Source organism: Megachile rotundata, chromosome 13 (assembly GCF_050947335.1).
Source record: "Megachile rotundata isolate GNS110a chromosome 13, iyMegRotu1, whole genome shotgun sequence".
NCBI lineage: Eukaryota > Metazoa > Arthropoda > Insecta > Hymenoptera > Megachilidae > Megachile > Megachile rotundata.
The window spans coordinates 9,925,667-9,952,053 of record NC_134995.1 but is presented as its reverse complement, the minus strand read 5'-3'; the positions used below and the strand labels follow the sequence as shown (position 1 = coordinate 9,952,053).

Here is a 26,387-nt window from a genome sequence, read left to right as displayed (position 1 = left end):
ACAAGATTCAGAAAATTAACAAAGTTGAAAAATTGGTAGAATTGATCAAATTTACAGCATTGACAGAATTGATACAATTGACACAATTAATAAAATGGACAAAATTGACAAAATTGATAAAATTGACAAAATTGATAAAATTGACAAAATTGACAAAATTGACAAAATTGACAAAATTGACAAAATTGACAGAACTGACAGAATTGATAAAATTGATAAAATTGATAAAACTGACAAAATTAATAAATTGACAAAGTAACAAAATGACAGATCATCAAATTCCCAAATTCATAAATTCTTCCCAGAATCTCACCATGTTCTATGTTGCCCAAATTCTCCCAACTTTGTACTCTTTCTAAATTCTTCTTTAGAATCTCTCCACGTTCTACCTTAACCAAATTCCCTTAACTCTGCACTCTCCTCAAATTCCTCTTTAGAATCTCTCCACATTCTACTTTGACCAAATTCCCCTAACTCTGTAGCCTGCCGAAGTTCCTCTCCAAATTCTCCATAGATCTCTCCACATTCTACCTTCTCCAAACTCCCTTATCCATAGTTTCCTAAGTTCCTCTCCAAACTATCCCTAGCTCTCCACGTTCTACCTTAACTAAACTCTATATTCCATCTTGACTGAACTCCTTTAACCCTAGTCTCCTAAGTTCCTCTCCAAACTCTCTGTAGATCTCTCCACATTCAACCTTCTCTAAATTCCTTTAACTCTAATGTCCTAAGTTCCTCTTCAAACTCTCCCTAGCTCTCGACATTCTACCTTGACTAAAGTCCCACAACTTTAGTCTCCTAAGTTCCTCTTCAGACTCTCCCTAGCTCTCCACATTCTAGCTTGACTAAACATCCTTAACTCTAGTCTCTCTCCAAACTCTCCTAAGTTCCTCTCCAAACTCTCCTCAGAGCTCTCCACATTCAACCTTGACCAAATTCCCCTAACTCTGTAGTCTCCTAAGTTCCTCTTCAAAGTTTCCCCAGACCTCTCCACATTCAACCTTCTCTCAACTCCCTTAACTCTAATCTCCTAAGTTCCTCTCCAAACTCTCCCTAGCTCTCCACATTCTACCTTAACTAAACACCCTTAACCCCAGTCTCTCTCCAAATTCTCCTAAGTTCCTCTCCAAACTCTTCCCAGATTCTACCTCTCAGAAAAGAGCCACATTCCACCTTGATCAAATTCCCCTAACTCTGTAGTCCCCTAACTCCCTCTCCAAGCTCTCCCCAGATCTCTCTACATTCTACCTCCTCTAAACTCCCACTAATTTCCCTAAGCCCCTCTCCAAACTGCCTCCACCCAGTTCTACTCTCCTCCAACCTCTCCCAAACCTCTCCAAATTCCATCCCTTTCATCACAAAGTGTACTTTCCCAACCCAAATCGTTCCGCAAATAAAAATGTAAATATTAACCGTATCTCGAGTGTGTTTATCAACGTTTTAACGTACACCGTTGCAAATTCTCCAGCATTCGCCAGAGTCATCTCCATGCAACTCGGTAAATCGAACTAGCGTCAGTACTCGGTAAATCGAACTAGTATACACTGTACAGCAAGTTCTCGAAGTAGAAGTGTTCGTGAAATAGGTGTATCGAGTGGCTGACAGAGAGGAGTCTGTTAGTATCCATCAAGGCCATTCAGAATAATATCCGAGTGCGTCTGACAGCGTGGCTTAACAGTGATACATCGACGCATTTCTCAGCGGTCTTCCTCTTAGCGAATTTTACCACGGCCATCCTCGTAAGCGTTATCGAGACACCAGATTAATTAATAGGATCACTCGACTTCTGTTACTACGCTTCGTTTTGTTTTGCACTGCGGACCGCCCTTGAATTAATCATCCCTTCAGCTTCTTGCGATCATCCGTCTGGTTTACACTTCCTAGGAATTTTATACTCTACCAGGTCCTTGATAAGCAAAACCTCTTTTCAAAAATTTCTGCAGAATTTCTGGATGTGAAATTTTTGGTGGACGTCGATTATCAAATTTTTAAAAGCTATAGCTGTTAAAGTATCAGTTGGAGGATATTTATGTTAGAACAATTTTAGATTAATTTTTAAAATTGTGGATGTTCGAAATTTTCTTTTAATCTTGCTCCATAAAAAATTTATAGAATTCATACAAATTTTGAAGATGGAATAAAAATATCATATGTGAATTTCATAAAACTTGCATTTGTTGAAGTACAAAATAATTTTGCAAGGTTACTAATAAATATATATGTCAGAACAATTTCAGATTAATTTTAAAAATTGTATGTTCAAAATTTTCTTTTAATTTTGCTCATAAAAATTGATAGAATTCATACAAATTTTGAAGATGGAGAAAAAATATCATATGTGAATTTCATAAAACTTGCATTTGTTGAAGTACAAAATAATTTTGCAAGGTTACTAATAAATATGTCAGAACAATTTTTAATTAATTTTTAAAATCATGTATGTTCAGAATTTTCTTTTAATCTTGCTCTGTAAAAAATGTATAGAATTCATACAATTTTTGAAGATGGAGAAAAAATATCATATGTGAATTTCATAAAACTTGCACTTATTGAAGCACAAAATAATTTTGCAAGTTATACCATTATAAATTTGAACGAATCTTAAGAATATAAATCTGAATTTCGCAAACGAAAATTCTTTGTATCGATTCAACCTCGCAGTCCGAAAAAGTATAAAGAAAAATGGAACAAAGACAATGAAGCATGAATTGGCAAACGAAAATTTATGAAATTGATTCAACGTGAAAAAACGAAGAGCAAAGAAAATGAAGGATAAAGTTAAAAGAGAAACGAGGTGTATCGATCGATTTAAAAATGCAAACCCGAAGGCAAATAATAGTTCGGGCGAAAGCAAAATCAAGTTAATCGATTCAACGAAAACAGTGAAACAGGTCCGAAATCAACTATCCGAGCTCGTAACGATGGAATATTAAAGCAAATACGAAACACGGAAAAAATATGCACCTCGCTACGAACTAATATTTGAGAGTCACAAATTATCACGTTTGCAGTAATTGCAGTGCTTCGTAGCTGCAGTTTGAATCGGTCGTAAATCTGGCTAGCCGGCGATATAAGCAAAACGAAAGTACGGTCGTAAAACACTTTTGTACTGTGATCAAGGAGAATATTCTATAACAATCATTGTTTCTTTTATAACTCTCAATAAATATCGTCGTATATCTTCTTTTATTGCCTGCGAGAATTATTTCGCTAATATATTTTTAACCGGTACAAAGAAATATGGTTTACCATTTGAAACCTTACAATTTTTGTTACAAATTTTATTTTCGTGTCCTTTGACTGAAAATTGTCGAGGCTGCACTTTTGTATTATTTTTAAAATTAATTTTTTTGTCTGAAATTACACGGTTTGGACAAATTTTCTGTATTTTTAAAAGGGGTGCAATTTTCATGAATTTTCTACAGAGTTGAAAGTTATTTTGAACTTACGCTATTCTTAAAAATAATTTAAAATTCCTCTGACGTTGCGATTGACACTTTGATAGGTGCAAGTTTGTTAACAATTTTTTGTTTATTTTTGAAGGTACAAGTACGAACTTTCCACAAAGTTAAAGTTTTGAATTTTTAAAATTAATCCTTCTGAAGATTGACACTATTGCAAGAAATTCAAGCTTTCAAAATGAGTTAAAAATTCAGACATTTTATCAAATCACAAAGATGAAATTTAGAATGTAGAAGATTTGAATAACGAAAAGTGAAACAGGCAGTGAGAATCGAAGTTCGAAAGCGAGGTCAACGACGGAATGAAATTAAGGAAGCTCAATACTGAATTAGGAGGGAGTTTGTGGATTTATCAAGGATTAACTCCTGCACGGTGCAGCTGTAAGTCTCCGGGCAGCTCTCCTTTCCAAAGTCGACCTCACCATCACCATTCTCAGCTCTAAGTCTTCGGAGCAGAGAGGAACTTTATGTGGGTTAAGTAGAATCATGGTCCGTGCTACGCTCAAAGGATTTAGGGGTCAGGTGTAGCAGGTACTGTAGGATTTGAAAAAAAAGAAGGAGAATTCACGTAGAGCCACGTTTCCCGCCACTTCAAGCCTCCATTGTGGGGAGGTTAATAACCTCCGATGGTTAAAGGACCGTGTTTAATTCGTACGTTTTTACTGCTGCTTTCAAGGAAATAATTATCGAATGTTTTATGATTTGTTCTGGTAGGGTTGTTTAGTAGGACTGTTCTAGGGTTGTTTAGTAGGACTGTTCTTTAGGGGTCTTTGAGGTTATGCTTAGGTTAGGTAAATGGGAATAACAGAATTTTAATTTGTTTGGTTGATTTAATAGTTTGAGGTTAGGTTGTTATTAAAGGTACAAGTATGTATATAATTTTAGACTAATAGTTATATTAATAATAACTTTAATTTTATAGGTCAATGAAACACTTTAAGGTTAGGTTGTTATAGAATGTACAAGTATATGATTTTAGAATAATTATTATATTAAGAATAATTTTAATCTTGCAGGTCAATGTAACAGTTTAAGGTTAAGTTGTTATATAATGTACAAATAAGTTATTCCAGACTAATTATTATATTAAGAATAATTTTAATCTTGCAGATCAATGTAACAGTTTAAGGTTAAGTTGTTGTATAATGTACAAGTATATGGGTTCAGACTAATTATTATATTAAGAATAATTTTAATCTTGCAGGTCAATGTAACAGTTTAAGGTTAAGTTGTTATATAACGTACAAGTATATGATTTCAGATTAATTATTATATTAAAAATAATTTTATTTTTACATATCAATGTAACAGTTTAAGGTTATGTTGTCATTGAAAGTAAAAGTACATAATTTCAAATTAATTATTATATTAAAAATAATTTTAATTTTACATATCAATGTAACATTTTAAGGTTAGGTTGTCATTGGACATAAAACTACATGATTTAAAATAATTATTATTTAATAATATTTAACAATATTTACTAAACACGTAGAATACTAATTATCCAATATTGTTTCATATTCAATCTACAATATCTACGACATACATGAAATTTGTATGAAAACCTTTGACGTAAATTATCGACCCACTTCACATTTTCCACCTATTCTACACAGAAATGTTTTCTTTCTATTTTCTAGATAATTACATCAATGTTTCTCTTTAATTTGAACGAATCTCATACATTTTTATCATGAAATTATTTCAGAATATAATTAAAATCTCAATTATGGATTCTGACGAACATTTAAGTAAAAACTCCAAGCAAAATACGTTAATATACAAATTATCCTAACATGATAAATCACATGAGATTATAGAAAGAATATCTATGAAATTTTACCTCAATTAATTCATATTAGTTTAACACCAAACCTAGTTTAAATAATTCAACCAATTAAAATAATTCTGCTAGTTAAAATGATTCAGCTAGTTTAAATGATCCTGCTAATTTAAATGATGCAGCTAGTTTAAATGATCCTGCTAATTTAAATGATTTAGATAGTTCAATTAACTCAGAATAAATAACCCAGCTATTTTAAACAACGAGAAATGTTTGCTAATCAGTAATAAAGTCGTAGGTGTCAGCGTCGGTGCCGTGAAACTTTGATATAAGGCCACCTAAAACTGACTCTGGCAGCTGGCGAACAAGCGTGAGAGAAGTCCTTCGAGGGTAGAAATGGTCCGGTATTCTTCGCTGTCTCTCCACCCCCATCATTTGCTTGAACAGATTCCTTTCCTTGCTCCTCGCCTTCTCTTACTCAGCCTGTCTAACCAGACTCCTTCGCGGCGATAATGTGCTCTGTACATTCCTTTGAAGCAGTAAATTGATTTAGGTGACGGCGACAAAACTTGACGTGACGCCATTTTTAGATTTATTTCACAAGGCTTGAACGTGATCTTAGTTTCAGGGATTTAGGCAAATTTTTTGGGGGAGAATTTTTGGATTTAATATTCAAATTTGGTGGTTTTTTAATTTTTAAATTATGAGGTCTTCGAGAGTCACAGTTTTCAAATTTTTGGGTTCTTGAAGTTGAGAAGTTTGTTAGTCACAAAATGTCAGGTCCCCAAACTTGGGAAGTCTCAAACTTTCAAGTCTAATTCTCTGATTTCAAGTTTAATTGTCTCATTCTCTGTGAGATCCATAAATTTCTAACTTGTCAAATTCCCAAATTTAACCTCTAAAATTACCAGGTTACAAATTTTCCAATTCTGAAATTTTTCCTCAGTCCTCAAATTACCTCCAAACTCTCAAACTCTAAAGTTTCCAATAATGCAATTTTTCCCAAAAGTCAAATTTGCTTCCAGCAAAACTTGAGATTAAGGTTTCTATAATATCAGTAGAATATCTTCAATGAAACTTCAAGCTAACAGATCAGTACACGAAGAGTCCAACAGACATAAAATAAATGACAAGTTTGAAAACAGTTAATCATCGAATTGGATGTAGAACACGTTCTTATGTGCTTATCGAGCATTAAAAATCCTGAACCAACAGATTTTATGGCGCTGTCCAGTAAGGCAAGGCTGAAAGCGGAGGGAATTCATGATAACCTGTTTGAAAGGGCCATAGGAGAGCCTTCAGTATTACCTCGTGACAGATTTATACCCGTAATATCGAAAGCATTAAGCGTTTGACGTATTGGCGATCGTAAAGTTTGAAGAATCATGAGATCTATCTTTGATTCACGGGCTGACATCGTTAAACACCACGCTGGCAGAAAAGTTCGATGACATCGGCCTTCATTTGCACGCTGCATCGTTCCTTCAAATGATAAACACACGTGAAAAATTTGTCAATTAATGCAACATTCGTTTTGTCGTAAAGAAAAAATTTCGAGTAGATATAATTTTATACAGGGTTTTAATTGTATACGGATTTGAGAGAATAGTACAAGATATATATTTTGTTAGGTTTGAGATTTTTTAAGGTTAATTTTAGGAAGTCTTCTGGGGAGAAAGGAACATATGTTTGCACTCGGCAGTAAAATTTTAAGACTTAATTTTTTTATTTTTAAAGCTGGAGGTGTTGGGAGTTTGATACTTTGAGGATTTGAAGATTTGAGGACTTTAGAAAATGTACAAGTTCCAAGATTTTGAAATTTGGAACTTTTTAAAAATTGAGAAATAGTGAAGTCATCTATCATGTCATCAGTACAGTTGTACCAAGATAACATAAACACCTGTTAACACACATGTCCCCAATATTCCGTTCATCCCTCGAATCGCTTTATAGCTCTTTACCAGCGGCTCGTTTAGATCCCATTAAAGTTTAAACAAACGATCGAACAGGACAGAAAAAAGAGGCCGGAAAAAGGAAAAAAATATTAATCCGCGGAAATTTATCGTTCACGCAAATCTCTATTGCGTGTTTAATCCGTTTAAAGCCTCGATCCACGTCCCGTGCTCTGTTCGCGGTTTGACGTGCCATCGAACTACAGCCAACCAGCACAATGTTGGCTCGGAAAACTTTTAAATAGAAAAGTTTCGTCCCGCCATTCGTGATCTTGCTACTCGTTATCGTGGCTCGTTAACTCGTAAACGTTAATAACCGACAGGCGTCGTAATTCACAATTAGCGTAATAGAAGCACCGTCGACGTTACCGTTGGCCTTCACCCTTTTTTCAAAAATTTATCGGACACTCGACGAAAGTGGTGCGTGTGAAACTTTCATGAGTATCGTGCTGCCGTACTCATAATTAAATTCTACATGCAAAGAAACCCGGTGGGATATACGGGGTAATACGTTTCTCTGTGACATTACAGAAATTAATGTTTCTGTTTGGAAATTGAGGGAAAAAGTGATAGTAATGTTGTATGGTTAGTACTTTTCATTATTGTAATGTAAAAGTACTTGGAAGTAATTGGATAGGTTGATTAGGTGGTTTGAAGTTCGCGCCGAAGTGTGACGCATGCGCAGAACGCTTTCTCTCTTGAAGCCATGTTAGTTTATAGCGTAGTATTTTACTCTTTTCGCAACAAAACTACTGTACGTTTAATAAAGACTTCTTTCTTGTTGAAATATATAGCTTCTTATACAGAAATTGAGAAGAAAGAAACTACGAATGATATACAGTTAATATTCCTCATAATTATAATATAGAAGTACACATAAATAACGAGTGAGTTGATTAGAGAGCTTGAAGTGCGCGGGGGATTGCGGCGCATGCGCAGTACGCTTTCCCTACTCTCGACGCCATATGAGTTATTAACGCAGCGTCTCTGTTTTTGTAACAAAGCTGCTGTATGTTTAACAAAGACTTCTTACTTGTTGAAATATATAGCTTCTTATATAGAAATTGAGAAGAAAGAAACTACGAATGATATGCAGTTAATATCCCTCGTAATTACAATATAAAAGTACAGATAAATAACGAGTGAGTTGATTAGATAGCTTGAAGGGCGCGGTGGACTACGGCGCATGCGCAGTACGCTTTTCCTACTCCCGCCGCCATATTACTTATTAACCACCTCACTATTATTGTATCTGTTCCAAAACTTCTTTCTTACTAAAATATGTTTAAATAAATAACAGTATCAATCTTTTAACCTTATTTAAGCTGCATTATACTTCATATTAAATAAGAATCCACACTTTATTCTTTTGCACATACGATTCATGAAAGTGCGAACGTTCTTCAAACTTTTCAACTCTCGTTTCCGTTTCGAGGCCGGATGACCGTCGTGTTTATTGAGGCGAGAAATCTAACGAGCTTCACACGGAAGAAATTTCACGAATCTCAGCGGACGCCGATGGATTTTGTCAGGCGTGTTTTGTGACGCGACGAGACGCGGATTTCTAAGCTTCGTCGTCCATAAATCGACGATACCGTAGTTCTCGTATAATGATGGCTCCTTTACCGTTTCGAGACAAGTCCCCACCAATTCACGACTTTTGATCCTTCACGTTAAATCCTCGCCCGCTTTAAAAACTTACGGAACTCGATTTCTGCACGGAATATGCGAGCAACCTTTTCCCTCGTTCGTTGGGTCGCTTTTACGAATCTATCGACTTCGAGACGGGGGAAAAATTTGTAAATCATTTATAAGGCTCTGAATTTTAAAGCCGTAGCGGGGCTCGGACAGGTTATGGCCTTCGGCTGTCCCGGCGGAAACACGATTTTTAAATTATCGACTCGCGTTCGAATGACAAAACGGATTATTTCTGTTCCTTTTTTCCTCTGTAATCTTATTAGGGGTGCACGTAAAAGCATTCGAAGCAATTCTATGAAATTTGGAAATTTTTCAAGATTTTCTGACTTGTTTCACCATTTCAAAATCGCAAATTTTATTAAAGTATATGTATTTATTGTGTAAATATTGCACTGTAAAATTTTGTGAAGCTTAAAAAATTTGTAGAAACGCAAAATGCAATTTATGTTACTTTGATATAAATTTTATTAAAATATATGTATTTATCGTGTAAATATTGCACTGTAAAATTTTGCGAAGCTTGAAGAAATTTGTAGAAACGCAAAATGTAATTTATGTTACTTTGATATATGAAAAAGTTAATAAGTGATACGAGAACTCACCTAAGGTCTCCCTTCTGCAGCGAAATCTCCTCGAAAAATAAACGAATCCTCTCCTTTAATCTGAAACAAGATAAATAACTCTTAAGCGACTGTTTTTAAATCAGTTTTTATATTAGTATTGAGTATGCAAATGAAAAATTACTCAAACAACGAACCGAGAAATTACCATTTCCAATGAGATCCTTTTTAATTTAACTTCCCGCAAAGTTCGTTAAAAAAATCGCAAGAAATACTTGATAAAAATGAACAAAATTATCCGTCGAAATGTAGAACCACAGGAGGAGATACAATATTGAGGTACTTCCACTGTAAATGCAGAGATATTACAAGTTCTGGGTAGACGTATCGTCAATATTCTCGTTCATTTATTTTTCACAAAGAGCAGACGGATGTTGACGAGCACGAATCGATTTTAACTTCAATACCAGAAAACTCCCGAGGAATATTTTCATTTAGAATAAATTATTGATGCTACTGTATCTATGGATTTATTCGATCAACGAAATGTCGCTTAATATTGAAAACGATGCTTGTTACACGCAGAATTTTTCATTTATTTCGTTGTTCTTTGATTGTTGAAATTTTGATCTGGGATGATATTTATGTGGTTACGTTAGGTGGAATATTTTTTATTGTTGGTGACGTGATTTTTACGAATTTTTTAGTTTTAGGGATTTTCTTAATTTTTTTACATTTTAGGAATTTTGTAAGTTTTCTTAATTTCTCAAATTTTTCAAATTCTCAAGTTTCTCAAATTTCTTAAATTTGTCAAATTTTCCAAAATTCTCAAGTTTCTCAAATTTCTCAAATTTCTCAAATTTTTTAAATTTCTCTCAATTCTCAAATTTCTCAAATTCTTTAGAATTTGTAAATTTCTCAAATTTCCTTAGATTATAAAATTTGTCAAGATTTGAAATTTTTTCAAAATCTGTGAATTTCTCAAATTTCTCAAATTTCTTCAAATTCTCTCAATTCTCAAATTTCTCAAATTCTTTAGAATTTGTAAATTTCTCAAATTTCCTTAGATTATAAAATTTGTCAAGATTTGAAATTTTTTCAAAATCTGTGAATTTCTCAAATTTCTCCAATTTCTTAAAATTCTCTCAGTTCTCAAATTTCTCAAATTTTTCAGAATTTGTAAATTTCTCAAATTTCCTTGGATTATAAAATTTGTCAAGATTTGAAATTTTTTCAAAATCTGTGAATTTCTCAAATTTCTCCAATTTCTTAAAATTCTCTCAGTTCTCAAATTTCTCAAATTTTTCAGAATTTGTAAATTTCTCAAATTTCCTTGGATTATAAAATTTGTCAAGATTTGAAATTTCCTCAAAATTTGTAAGTTTCTCAAATTTCTCAAATTTCTTAAAATTCTCTCAGTTCTCAAATTTCTCAAATTCTTTAGAATTTGTAAATTTCTCAAATTTCCTTAGATTATAAAATTTGTCAAGATTTGAAATTTCTTCAAAATTCGTAAATTTCTCAAATTTCTCAAATTTTTTAAATTTCTCTCAATTCTCAAATTTCTCAAATTCTTTAGAATTTGTAAATTTCTCAAATTTCCTTAGATTATAAAATTTGTCAAGATTTGAAATTTCTTCAAAATTTGTAAGTTTCTCAAATTTCTCAAATTTCTCAAATTTCTTAAATTTCTCTCACTTCTCAAATTTCTCAAATTTTTGAGTTTGTAAATTTCTAAAATTTCCTTAGATTATAAAATTTGTCAAGATTTGAAATTTTTTCAAAATTTGTAAATTTCCCAAATTTCTCAAATTCTTCAAAATTTTCATATTTCATAAATTTCTTAATTGTTACGACATTAAATAATTCTTCCATATCACTCATACTTTTCCACATAAATAAATTTTCTATATCCCTGACAATATAAAATAATTCTTGCATATGAATTATCTTTTTCCACACCTTATTATCTCAAAGAAAAAGCAAACTCTTATATGTCCCTACATAAAACATGTCACTACATCTTCCTACCTGCCCGTTACACAAATCCCGCGTCCGACCTCACCAATTTCGAATCTATTTCCCTTTCCTTCGTCCCGCAGTGATTTGTACGGACAATGATGGACAATCATCGGAAGATAATCGATGGATACGCTGCGACTTCTACGAACGACAAGAGACTCGTCGATTATCGATACGGCGAGTATCAGTGCGCAATTTGCGGCGTTGATGTAATGACATTCATAAATCCACGGGAGCGGATTGTGCACGCTTGTAACAGCGCATCCGTCAGGTTTATAGTTATGCACGGTGCGCTGTTGCCCTGACACGACTGTTAGGCATAGCGAACTGCAAACGCTACTTTGATACAATTACTGCAATTAAGCGGAAGCCACAATACTACGGAAATCATATCTGCATACTGGCTCGACACCGCGGTTAAATTCACTGCGTACAAACGACATTCCGAAATTACTGGATCCGGCTGTGATTTCAACCGATTGCTACGTTCCATGTAAACGCGCCGCCATTAATCGCGTCTTACGAAGCTCACGTTGGGAACTCCAGTTTTCTTTAAATTTTGTGCAATTATTAAGTATGTGCATTGGAATAATTTTGTAGAAGGAGAACGCGAAATTAAAATGACGGAGTAAACGTTTATAGAACTTTATTTGTATTTAATTGTTTGGAGGTTGTATTTTAACTGTTTGGTGATTGTATTTTAACTGTTTGGTGGTTGTATGTTAACAGGTGCGTTAGCTTTGAAGACCACAGGATTTTCTATGAAATGAAAATATGTTGTGTGGTTTGAAGGAGATGTATGAACGTATACGTATACAGGGTTATTCACAATTAGTGTAAGTCCCTGAAATGGGAGGTAGCTGACGTGATTCTGAATAAGATTTCCCTTTGCAAAAATGGGATCTGAAGCTCCGTTTTTGAATTATTAACGAAAAACGCGGACCAATCAGAGCGCGAGGGCGTGCGCCGGCGCGAGACAGCTCCGCATAGTGGCTGAGCGCGCGTAATCTTCGCGCTCTGATTGGTCCGCGTTTTTCCTTAATAATTCAAAAACGGAGCTTCAAATCCCATTTCTGCAAAGGGAAATTTTATTCAGAATCACGTCAGCTACCCCCCATTTCAGGGACCTACACTAATTCTAAGACACCCTATATAAATAATAAATATTTACATAAAACTATAAAACTTCACAAATACAAAATTTTACTATTTCCATATTACTAAATTATCTGTTGAATTATAAACAAAATTTCAGTGATCAAGTTTGAAAATAAATATTGTCAAGTTCAATAAATCATTCTATTAACCATAACTATGAATAATAAAGTGTATTCTATTATTCTATTATAAAACACCGCTATAGTAAATTATTCTGTTGGTTCAACTATGATTTCACATTAATTCATCAAGTACAAAATTCATTATATTTTGGATAGTAATCACAGTCGCCATTTTCACAGCAGTATTTAACGTGTTAATAATTCTTACTAAAGTCTTGCTACATCCGTACTCACTGCGGCAGAAAACGTGTGAATAATATAACGTTTCAGAATTCTATATGGGAATAAATTTATCACGATAAATATCAAACATTATTTATGATATTATAATGAGCATTCTTCATAGGAAAGGATTATTAAAACTGAAGCTGAAAACGAGGGTGAAAATACTGGTTGCGCGCACTGTCTGATCAATAACGGTGTCATACTACTTTCTTCACAATACCTCACATTTTCAGTGTAGTACATTTATCAAATATTTCATATGGTTTTTCTTTTGATACCTTGAGAGGTGTCGGAGACTTTGTTATTTGATTTATATGAAATTTATAATGGTACTTTGTAGTATTTTTGTTTGGGAAAATAAATAAATTAATAGCATACTCATTTGTGTCTATAACAGGTATGATGGCACGTGAGATAATTTAAAATATGTCCTTCAGTAAGTACAATTACCCTAATTCCTCTAAATGCAAGTTTGCAGTATTACAGGATTTCCTTTGAAAAAAATTACAAAATACAAAATTTCAAAATTACAAAAAATTTCAAAGTAGTCTATTAATAATCTTCCACTATTATTTCTAAAAAAGTATACAGAAAAATTAAGACATTCTATCGACTTCTATCTGAAATCTTCAATTGCTCATTTTGTTCACCCAACTCGATTATACAACTAATTTCTCCAACTGCAAGTTTGCAATATTACACGATTTTTCTTAAAAAAAATTTCAAAATGTAAAATTTCAAAATTACAAAAAAATTTCAAAATACTCTATTAATAATCTTCCCCCAATAGTTCTAAAAAAGTATACTAAAAAATTGAGACCTTCCGCCAACTTCTATCTGAAACCACTTGCTCATTTCACCCAACTCCACTCCACAAAATGATCACACGAAGGTCCGTGATCAGGTGTTAATTAACCTGCATCCAGATTACGGATCGTAGCCGTTAAATCCGCGGGAACGTTAGATATATAGGGGGCCTTGAGATTGGCCTCGAGATGCATTATATATGGATTATGTCGGGATCAGTTTGCGAGTTTGATAGTAGGTCAGCGTAGTTACCTTGCCCGGAAGAGGTACGAGCACCGGATGTTCTTTGGGTAGGAGGACGGGTACCGTGGCGAGTAGAAGCGTCCGTATTGCCGTTTTGACTGTGAACTGACAAACTCGAGGTCGCACATCGTGCCAGAAACGAGCACACCGTCCGTCTCGAACAATCCTGGAACAGAAAGGGATGATAAACGGTTACGTGACATCACGTTCGTTACTTACCACATTTTACCCATTTCTCTAATCGCTCGCCATTTTGTGGCCAAATGTAACCTTACGGGGTCAGCTACTGTGACGTAGCTGTTCAACTTATCATCCTCGAGAAACCACATAAAGTACAATATATAAATTGGAACACCTACGAAGATGATGTCTAACTGGCTGATTATAGAACTTCTTTAACAAAAATATAAAAAAACAACATAAAGTACAATATATAAATTGTGACAGCTATAGAGATGATGTCTAACTGGCTGATTATAGAATTTCTTTAACAAAACCACAAAAGAACAACATAAAGTATAATATATAAATTGTGACAGCTATAGAGATGATGTCTAACTGGCTGCTTATAGAATTTCTTTAACAAAACCACAAAAGAACAACATAAAGTACAATATATTAATTGTGACAGCTATAGAGATGATGTCTAACTGGCTGCTTATAGAATTTCTTTAACAAGACCATAAAAAAGCAACATAAAGTACAATATATTAATTGTGACAGCTATAGAGATGATGTCTAACTGGCTGCTTATAGAATTTCTTTAACGAGACCTCAAAAAAACAACATAAAGTATAATATATAAGTTGTGACACTTATAGAGATGCTGTCTAACTGGTTGTTTATAGAATTTCTTTAACAAAACCATAAAAAAGCAACATAAAGTACAATATATTAATTGTGACAGCTATAGAGATGATGTCTAACTGGCTGATTATAGAATTTCTTCAACAAAACCACAAAAGAACAATATAAAATACAATATATAATCTGTGACACCTATAGAGATGCTGTCTAACTGCCTCATTGTAGAATTTCCTTAACAAATTGTCTACAAACCACATAAAGTATACTATATAAATTGTAACACCTACAAAGATGATGTCTAACTGACTCATTGTAGAATTTCTTCAACAAACACTTAAGAAACCACATAGAGTATAATTTATAAATTATGACACCTACAGAGATGATATCTAACTGGCTGATTATAGAATATCTTCAACAAATCCTCAAGAAACTACATAAAGTATAATATACATAAATTGTGACACCTACGAAGATGATGTCTAACTAACCTTAATGTGGAATATCCTCAACAAACTCTCAAAAAACCACAGCAAGTATAATATATAAATTTTGATATCTACAAAAATGATACCTAACTGACTGATTGTGGAATATCCTCAACAAATCCTGAAGAAACCACAGCAAGAACAATATATATAATTTGTGACAGCTTCTAAGGTGATACCTAACTAATCTTAATATAGAATATCATAGTACTCATCCAAGTTATGAATTTTGCTAAAGATATACTTGTCAAGCTACTACAAATACAGTACCCAATTGTAGGCCCAAATAACAGTACCTAATGGTAGCTGACTTTTGAAGTATCTTAACAGGACTTGAATAAGTAAGAACTCAGATGTCTTGCAAGTTAAATATGTATTTAACTAAATTTCTCACATACTACACCCTGTTGCAATACATTCTATTGAGCATCCCTTTGACCTATTTTGTGTATTAGGTCGAGTCATAAGTAACTTCCGTTTTTTTATCAGACATTTATTTCGTCCTCATTAAACAACAAAATTATATTATTTTATTATATATTCACCACTATTTTCTATAACCTTCTCCCATTTTCCTGGTAGTTTATCAATTCCTTCCTTGTAAAATGTGGTTGGTTCAGACTGGAAGAAGCTTTCAACAGCCTGCCTGACTTGCTCTTCAGAATTGAAGGTTTTTCCATTTAAAAAGTTTTGTAAGGAACAGAAAAGGTGGTAGTCTGTCGGGGCAAGATCTGAGAAGTAAGGTGGACGTGGTAAAACAGACCATCCAAGCTCAAGAATTTTTTCTTGAGTTACCCTTGCTGTATGCGGTCGCACGTTGTCGTGTAAAAGAATGACATTTCTGCGATTGACGAGTGCAGGGCGCATTTCTAGGAGTTTCTCTTGCACTCTTTGCAATTGCTGAATGTATTTATCCGCAGTAATCGTTAAATTTGACTTCAACAACTCGTGGTGACTTATACCTTCATAATCTCACCATACACACAATAAAATCTATTTAGCTGCATCGGAAGTTACTTATGATTCGACCTAATGTATTAAAGAGTAGTTAAATGAAGTAAATTGAGAAGTGCAAAGAGTTAAAAAAAGTGATACCTGATTTACATCATAGAGTCCTAGCGACCTAAAGTCCTTTAGCATAGAATCCTAAAATTAGGTCCATAATTTTGAAATTAGCTGTTCGTTTGTATAAAACAGTTCGTCAGCAAAATTTCAGTAATTAAATTCATACAAATATTTAGAATACCATATAAGAGTTCACGGATCATAACCGGACGAATTAGCGTAGTTTGAGTGGATACAATGAAACTCTCCTGACGATTAATACCGAATAATTTCATTACAGTTTTCCGTAGTCCGGCATTAACTTATCCGCCAAATATCTGAACATTATATCGTGCTAGAGACGGTAATACATAACAACGAAATGTACCGGCGCTTGAAAGTTTGCCCAATTCCCGAAGGAACTTGCCGGATATTTTCCAGGCGCATTAGAAATTTTGGAATCCCTGAAACTCGACGCGCAACGTTTAAAATTCATTTCAACCGGAACAGAGCGAGAAAAGCTTTCCAAATTCCGACGCGTCTTTTCTCTAATTAGAGTTATTAAAATCTCTTCATTTTCTCTGATAAACACCGTGCTGGAGACTCTGGAGTCGCTGATAATGTTTTAATGGAGGTGTTTGAAAAGAACCTTTCAAGTTTTCAGGGCTGTAGGTTTCAAAGTTTTAGCGTCTTTTATATTTTCAAATTCACGGATTATTAAATTGAGGAACGTTCAAGGTTTTATACCTTCAAATTTAAATTTGCAAGTTTTAAAGTTTTTTTGGTTTGGTAGGTTCAAGGTTTTTAATTGGATGAATTTTTAAATTCTGAAAATTTTTGAATTGTGAGATGTAGAGTGCCTGTGGTCTCAAATTACTGGAATATCAAATCTCAAGATGTACTAATATCCATATCCCCAAATTACTAGGTCCTCAAATTCCAAATTATCCAAATACCAATATCCCCAAATTTCCACATCTCCAAATCCCAAGATGTCCAATTACCTATTCCCCCAAATTTCCACGTCCCCAAATCCCAAGGTGTCCAAATACCTATTCTCCCAAATTTCCACATCTCCAAATCCCAAGATGTCCAAATACCCATTTCCCCAAATTTCCACATCCCCAAATCCCAAGATGTCCAAATTACTAGATCTCCGAATTCTAAATTATCCAAATACCCATATCCCCAAATTTCCAAATCCCCAAATTCCAAATTATCCAAATACCCTTATCCCCAAATTTCCACATCCCCAAATTCCAAATTATCCAAATACCCTTATCCCCCAATTTCCACATCCCCAAATTCCAAATTATCCAAGTACCCTTATCCCCAAATTTCCACATCCCCAAATTCCAAATTATCCAAGTACCCTTATCCCCAAATTTCCAAATCCCCAAATTCCAAATTATCCAAATACCCTTATCCCCAAATTTCCACATCCCCAAATTCCAAATTATCCAAATACCCTTATCCCCAAATTTCCACGTTCCAAAATCCCAACTTATCCAAATACCCACATCCCCAAATTACAAAATCCCTAAATTTCAAAATGTCCAAATACCTACATCCCCAAATCACTAAATCCCTAAATACCAAATTATCCAAATACCTTGATCGACTGTTTTCAGTACAGAAAGGAATGTTTGGAGAACAAGGAATGAAAAACATCACAAACAGATTATCAAAATTGAAACAACCCTCGAACCATTTCAATAGTTAATGACACCATTGTCATCAACACAGAAAAGTCCTGCAAAACAAGAATTAATTGAATGCAAAAAGTAGAAGGTTAAATTACTTTTTTGCTTAATTTGCATGTAAATTGAAACTTTCCTCGCAGCACTGGGTCAGTTTCACTGTTCCTTCGCTGAAAAAAACTGTCTACCACGATTCGTAGAATTTTTTTGCAACAAAATTTGATGTATATATAACTCAATCTTCAAAGTGTGTCAATTTCGTTATATACATTCATTTATATTAATGGTATCTATATTTCAAAATTTGGATTCATAATTTGTAGTTGGAGGTAATATTTTTATTTTAGAGAGATGGCCATTTTGTATTTTTATGTAGTGTGTAGATATTTTATTTTTTAAATTAGTAGATTTTTATTTTTTTAAATTGCAGATATTTCATATTTTAAGGTAGTAGATTTTCATTTTTTTAAATTGCAGAAATTTTTTATTTTAAATTCGTAGATTTTTATCTTTTTAAGTTGCTGACGTTTTATATTTTAAATTTGTAGATTTTCACATTTTTAAATTGCCGAAATTTTTTATTTTTAATTCGTAGATTTTTAGTTTTTTAAGTTGCTGACGTTTCATATTTTAAATTAGGAGATTTTCACATTTTTAAATTGCAGAAATTTTTTATTTTATATTCGTAAATTTTTAGTTTTTTAAGTTGCAGACATTTTCTATTTTAAATTAGTAGATTTTTAGTTTTTTAAGTCGCAGACATTTGCCATTTTAAATCAGTAGATTTTCATATTTCTAAATTGCAGACATTTTATATTTCAAGTTAGTAGATTTTCATTTTTTTAAATTGCAGAAATTTCCTATTTTAAATTAGAAGTTTTTCGTATTTCTAAATTGCAGACATTTTATACTTTAAGATAATAGATTTTCATTTTTTTAAATTGCAGAAATTTGCTATTTTAAATTAGGAGTTTTTCATAATTTTTAATTGCAGCCATTTTCTATTTTAATTTAGAATTCTTTCATGTGTTTATATAGCAGAAATTTTATATCTCTATATGGTGTCGATCACTACGTTTTCAAATTGCAGACATTTTGTATTTTTAAACCGTAAACTACTTCCAAACTGACACATAATACTTGTAAATTGCATTCTATATTTCCACACAGCAGATATTTTATATTTCCACTCGCTGCAGACATTTCATATTCCCAAACGGTAGACATTTTATATTCCCAAACGGCAGACATTTTGTACAAGCAGCAGACATTTTATGTTCTCGCACAGCAGATATTTTCAAAGGTATTCTATATGCAACAAGGTAATATCAATAAATTATGCAACATCTAATCCCGTCCGAATAAGAAATTGATGGCAGCTGTAATTGGAAGATCGGTTCAATTATTGATTCGAATTACCCGCGCAATCGCCGCGTTAGATCAGCCATTTTCGTTAATCTCAATTACACAAGGGAATAATTAGATCAAATTCGCATCGGCACGAGTGCAGATCGACCGATTAGATTCTGTCGGGTATTTAGGTGTTGACGTGTCATTATGTTACGGGCTGATTACGTCAGTCAACCGTTCCTAAAGCAGATAATCGCCATTTGTCAAGATAAGTAGCTGCGGTTCGTCATGTGGCGACGAACATGGCCGCAGACATCTTGCTATCCCCTTTCCTTATCGTCTTACGATACTAAACTTCCCACGGTTTAGATAGTTCTAAACCCTCCAAAATTCACTGAAATAGTTTCATGATTAAACACTGTATATTTTACCTTAAATACACTATTTTCATTAAGTTCATACATTCAAATATTAGTCAATTTAGTTATTCTACAAATTTTATATTGGTTAAGTGAAGATTTACATGTGGACTGTATTTAGTATATTGCATTGTGTGCAACGTTTTTTGTATGAAGGTTTATACTGATCATTATTTTTAGGGAAATGGTGTAGCAGAAGTTTTCATGGAAACTTGATATAGATGTTAAAGCCAACTTCTATGACCATTTGCTGTAACTGAGCGCTAGCGATTTTGTAGTGTGAGCATTTTTCATAAGTGATCGTCAGCCATTTTGTGTTATGACCACGTGCTATAACTAACCACTAGCCATTTTGTACTGTGAGCATTTTACATAGGTAATCATCAACCGTTTTATATTATTATCATTTTGGAGGACCATTTACTGTAACTGAGCGATGGCTATTTTGTACTGTGAGCATTTTTCATAAGTGATTGACAGCTATTTTGTATTCTGACCATTTTCTGTAACTGACCACTAGCTATTTTGTACTGTAAACATTTTACATAAGTGATCATCAACTATTTTGTATCAGCATCATTTTGTAGAACCATTTGCTGTAACTGAGCGATAGCTATTTTGTACTACGAGCATTTTTCATAAGTGATCGACAGCTATTTTGTATTCAGACCATTTTCTGTAACTGACCACTAGCTATTTTGTACTGTAAACATTTTACATAAGTGATCATCAACTATTTTGTATTATCATCACTTTGTGGAACCATTTGCTGTAACTGAGCGATTGCTATTTTGTACTACGAGCATTTTTCATAAGTGATCGACAGCTATTTTGTATTCTGACCATTTTCTGTAACTGACTGTCAGTCATTTTGTTCTGTGACCATTTTCTGTAAGTGACGATCAAACATTATGTACTGTAACCATTTATTGTAACTGCTCAGCAGTCATTTTATATGTTGACCATTTATTGTAACTAATCAATAATGATTTTATTTATTTTCCATTTGATTTAACTGACTAGCAGCCATTTTATATGTTGCCCATTTATTGTAACTGATCAGCAGCCATTTTATATATTAATCATTTATTGTAACTGACTAGTAGTCATTTTATATGTTGACCATTTATTGTAACTAATCAATAATGATTTTATTTATTGTCCATTTGATTTAACTGACTAGCAGCCATTTTATATGTTGCCCATTTATTGTAACTGATCAGCAGCCATTTTATATATTAATCATTTATTGTAACTGACTAGTAGTCATTTTACATGTTGATCATTTATTGTAACTGATCAATAATGATTTTATTTATTTTCCATTTGATTTAACTGACTAGCAGCCATTTTAAATGTTGCCCATTTATTGTAACTGATCAGCAGCCATTTTATATATTAATCATTTGTTGTAACTGATTGTCAGCCATTTTATATGTTGTCCATTTATTGAAACTGATCAGCAGCCATTTTATATATTAATCATTTGTTGTAACTGACCAGTAGTCGTTTTATACGTTGCCCATTTATTGTAACTGATCAACAGCAATTTTATAAACTAATCATTTGTTGTAACTGATTGTCAGCCATTTTATATGTTGTCCATTTATTGAAACTGATCAGCAGCCATTTTATATATTAATCATTTGTTGTAACAGACCAGTAGTTATTTTATATGTTGCTCATTTATTGTAACTGATCAGCAGCCATTTTTTAAATTAATCATTTGTTGTAACTGATCGTCAGCCATCTTGAATTCCGACAATGTATCCCAACTGATCGTGAGCCATTTTGTATTCTAACCAAATACAAAATGCTTATGAAGTTACTTTTATCAAACTTCAAGTACACATTCATGTAACAGTCTACTACTTCAAGATACCACAAACAAAATTATTTTAACCTGAAATATTTAGCGTTAAGTTTCTAACAAACAGTAATTGGTACAACCTAAAATAAATTCACAAGTTAATCGAAAAAAAGTAGCCTTCCCTCGAAAATTCCTAGTAACATTAACTTTGTACCTCACCGGTGTATGTGTGCAAGTGCGAAGCGTATTTTTTACAAGAAAATGGTACGTGTGCGGACACATAATGGCGGACATCCGGAGTGCAGTGCCATAAAAATGCGCTTGCCCAACAGGGACTTAGAAGTCAAGGTCGAAAAAACAAAGAAAAGCTTGGAAACTCCTTTTCGTGTAGCGGTAGAATTACGGAGGAACATCGAGGGCGTGCAGTTGTAAAGAAAGAATAAAATTTCGCGTTGCATGGTGAAAGCTATTTCAGTGTTTTAGATATGGAAACATATAAAATTTCGCGTGTTCGGAACGATTAGGGGTACGACATGAGGAAAGAAATTTTTACTGCGTATGTCAGATAGTGGGGTAATAAAATAATTAGTATCAAACTTGATATGCCTCTAATCGTTAGTTTATCTTTTGTTACTATGTCTTGTTCTATTTTCTTTTGTATTATTTTGTTCGTAGATTGAATAGGGAACCTAACCTATACATGTGTTATCATGTTAAATATAATTAGGTGTATTAATAAATATCAAGTTAAATATGTAAATCACTTAATATAATTAACAAATGTAATAAGCTTGATGCAGCTTCTTAAAAGCGTTAAATAACATACAGCAAACGAAACATAACCTAACTTATGACACAAACCCTACGCAACCACATATCAAACTTTCTAACGAAGATCAAAATTTTTATCCGACAATCAAGTATCAAGTCTAAAGATTAAATGTAAATACCACAAAATACTTTCGCCATAAATAAACAATTCACAATTCCCTTTGACGAATTATCCCGGCTAAACTTTCCCGTCGAAAAGTGACTGGCATCGATCGAAACGGATTAACAGAAAAAGTCGATGGAAAAATTATGAATTAGAAAACAGTTGGTCACGAGAAATTCCCGTGGAGCTCAGCGAGCTAACCTAACCTAACGAGCAAGTACTTCGACCGGCGCAGTTTCGCAAACGGTTGCTCGCAACCTCCATCACAACGAGTTAACCAGAAATTCAGAGGGTGAAGAGGGCATCAAAACTCGGAGGGAAGGTTGGACGCGCGATAACTGAAATTTTCATCGGTTGGAAATTTCACGGTTGTCGGGACACGGCTTGTGTAGTTGTCAGAAAAAGCATCTGCGCGCGGTGGAAGCCGAAACGGACGATATTAACGCCACATACGAAACGAACGGCAACCCTATCTGACCGTGTTTGCGAAATGAAACTAGTTGCCTGCAGCCACGTTTCGAATTCTTCCGTTGTCTCGTTAAGATATTGCTATAACGTTGATTAAGTTTGTTTTCGGCGTCTATGTATCACTTTTGGGGATATCATTTTTAGGCTTCAAGATGAAAGGGGATGTCGGTGGCTTGTTTAGAGATTTTAGAGAATTTGGGAAATTGAAAAATCTGAAAATTGAAAATTGAAAATTGAAAATTGAAAATTGAAAATTGAAAATTGAAAATTGAAAATTGAAGATTGAAGATTGAAGATTGAAGATTGAAGATTGAAGATTGAAGATTGAAGATTGAAAATTGAAAATTGAAAATTGAAAATTGAAAATTGAAAATTGAAAATTGAAAATTGAAAATTGAAAATTAAAAATTGAAAATTGAGAATTGGAAATTGAGAATTGGAAATTGAGAATTGGAAATTGAGAATTGGAAATTGAGAATTGAGAATTGAGAATGGAAAATTGAGAACTGAAAATTGAAAATTGAAAATTGAAAATTGAAAATTGAAAATTGAACATTGAACATTGAGAATTGAAAATTGAGAATTGGAAATTAAGAATTGAAAATTGAAAATTGAAAATTGAAAATTGAAAATTGAAAATTGAAAATTGAAAATTGAAAATTGAAAATTGAAAATTGAAAATTGAAAAATTGATACCCAAAAAAACCTTGAAACCTTAAATCCTTAAAAATGTTTTAACTCTGAAGATTTAAATGCTAATAAAAAAAGAATGTTTATAATGAGAAATGGTTATGGTACATGGTATATGAAACTGAATTAAAAGATTTCATTCTTTCGTATAATTCTCTCTGCTGAAAGAAATAAAATGATTAGAAGTTTTCGGCGTGCAATCAGTTTCCTGTATTAAATTCCCAGTTTCCGGCCGCTTTCAGCTCAGCCATACATACACATACATATGTACACTACGGTTCAAAAGCATTAAGATACTTATTAAATTTTATGCTTTTTAATAAGAGAATGTTATTTTGAATCACTTACAAGGTTGGTAACTTCTTAGGTCTTATTTCATTATTATAAATTTTCGTATCTTCACACATTTTAGTTTTTGAAATTACCATTCAGTTATAAAGCTTAAAAATTTTTAAATTGTCAAGTTTTCCAGGTGTCAAATTATATTTAACTAAAATACTCATAAAGAAATACCTCAACATTCCTTAAAAAATTATTAAAATTCTTAAATAATATAATTTCATAATTAAATTATTTTAATATCAATAAACTGAAAAATTAAAAGTTCAATAAAAATCAATAAACCCCTAACCAATCCACAAGATCAACAAAGTCAAAATTCCTTCCAAATATATATAATTTATATATAATTTCAAATATGCTACCTGCAACCTATCATCCATATTTTTAAAAAGTACCTTATTATTAAAGAAGGGAGCCGAAGTGAATATTTTTGAGCAGCAATGTACGTGGCATATGTAAGGGAATATGTAGGATGTTAGTCTCTAGCCACAGTCGGATTTACACATATTCCAAAGTTGACTTGGCGCTTAGGCGTGCGGAACACACTTTTCTTGCAATCTGCAACGTGCACCACCGAATGCTCGACCACATCAAGCGTCTCACACACGTACCAGTTTCGCATGAAGCGGCACGATGCTCATCGTGTCGTACGTACATCCGACGGATTAAAAGAAATACGGAAAAGGGGAATGGAGAATTTAATTGCTGGACCGCATTAAGTCGTAACTAAGCTTCTTTCCCTCTTGCCTCTACTTACGACCGACATTTCTGAAGCGTGTCGTCGTGTCTGTTTATTCGACAGAAATCGATTTTCGATTGATCATGTTAAATATTTAGATACAAAATATATGAAAGAAAGTACTTTTGAAATTTTCAATTTTGATTTCTTCAATTTTGGAATTTTGGGATATGGGGATTTTGGGATATGGGGATTTTGGGATATAGGGATTTTGAGATATAGGGATTTTGGGATATAGGGATTTTGGGATATAGGAATTTTGGGATATAGGGATTTTGGAATCTAGGGTTTTTATGATCTAGGGATTTTGGGATATAGGAATCTAGTGACTTAGGGATTTTGGGATCTGGGAACTTTGGGATATGGTAATTTCGGGATTTTGGGATCTAGGGATTCTGGAACTTTGGGATATAGTAATTTTGGGATTTTGGGATCTAGGGATTCTGGGATCTAGGGATTCTGGGATCTAGGGATTCTGGGATCTAGGGATTCTGGGATCTAGGGATTCTGGGATCTAGGGATTCTGGGATCTAGGGATTCTGGGATCTAGGGATTCTGGGATCTAGGGATTCTGGGATCTAGGGATTCTGGGATCTAGGGATTCTGGGATCTAGGGATTCTGGGATCTAGGGATTCTGGGATCTAGGGATTCTGGGATCTAGGGACTCTGGGATCTATGGATTTTGGGATATAGGGAATTTGAGATCTAGGGATTTCGGTATATAAAAATAAATTACACATAGCATGATACAGTTTCATATGCATAAACATTAGCACATGAGTACGTAAAACTTTCATGACATAACCTAACATATCTGACATACATAATGTATCTACACAGTAAACATAGCCTAAGTCATAAAACGTATATCGAGAAAATTCCCAGAAAGTTATACACCCCATAATAAAAAATTTCAAGTACAGCGTAAAAACTTGTCGAGTGTATTTAATTTGAAATATTCTCTATCCCCTGTTTCGAAGAAACTTTCCAACAGAATTCGCGTAACGTAATACCCGGATAGCGCTATTTAGTTTGATATTTAAGCTAACGAACGAAAACATTTCGGAAAGTTCTCGCGATAGCAAAAATTTGCAAGCTCGAAGGAAAATTCTTGTCGATTTTCAATGTTCGACATCGCGTGTGGTGTTCACTTTGCCATCGCAGTTTTCGATAGTCTCTCGTCGACACGCCGAATGAAAAAGTTGGGAATGTAGGAGGAACAGAAATTTTCATCGAGTAGGGAATTTTCACATCTCCTAGCGTGACCTGGTCAACGTTTATGATTTCCAAGTGTGTTTCATCCTTTTATATTGCAGCCAATTCCATGCTCGGGGAGGATTATTAGGTTTAGGTTAGGTTAGGTTTATTTGGTTTATTTGGTTTATTTGGTTTATTAGGTTTATTAGATTTATTAAGTTTGTTAGGTTTATTAGGTTTATTAGGTTTATTAGATTTATTAGATTTATTAGATTTATTAGGTTTATTAGGTTTATTAGGTTTATTAGGTTTATTAGGTTTATTAGGTTTATTAGATTTATTAGGTTTATTAGATTTATTAGGT

At 33.4% G+C, this 26,387-nt stretch overlaps 1 protein-coding gene across 2 annotated transcripts in view; it reads right to left on the bottom strand.

Moving 5' to 3' along the window:
• Sol1 overlaps positions 1-26,387 on the bottom strand; it is a 718,219-nt gene that overhangs the window by 393,321 nt on the left and 298,511 nt on the right. For both annotated transcript variants that reach the window (XM_076539295.1, XM_076539296.1), the window contains exons 5-6: positions 14,044-14,200; positions 9,500-9,559 (exon numbers count right to left, since the gene is read on the bottom strand). In XM_076539295.1, coding sequence (XP_076395410.1) covers positions 9,500-9,559; positions 14,044-14,200 — 217 coding nt within the window. The remainder of the gene's footprint in view (positions 1-9,499; positions 9,560-14,043; positions 14,201-26,387) is intronic.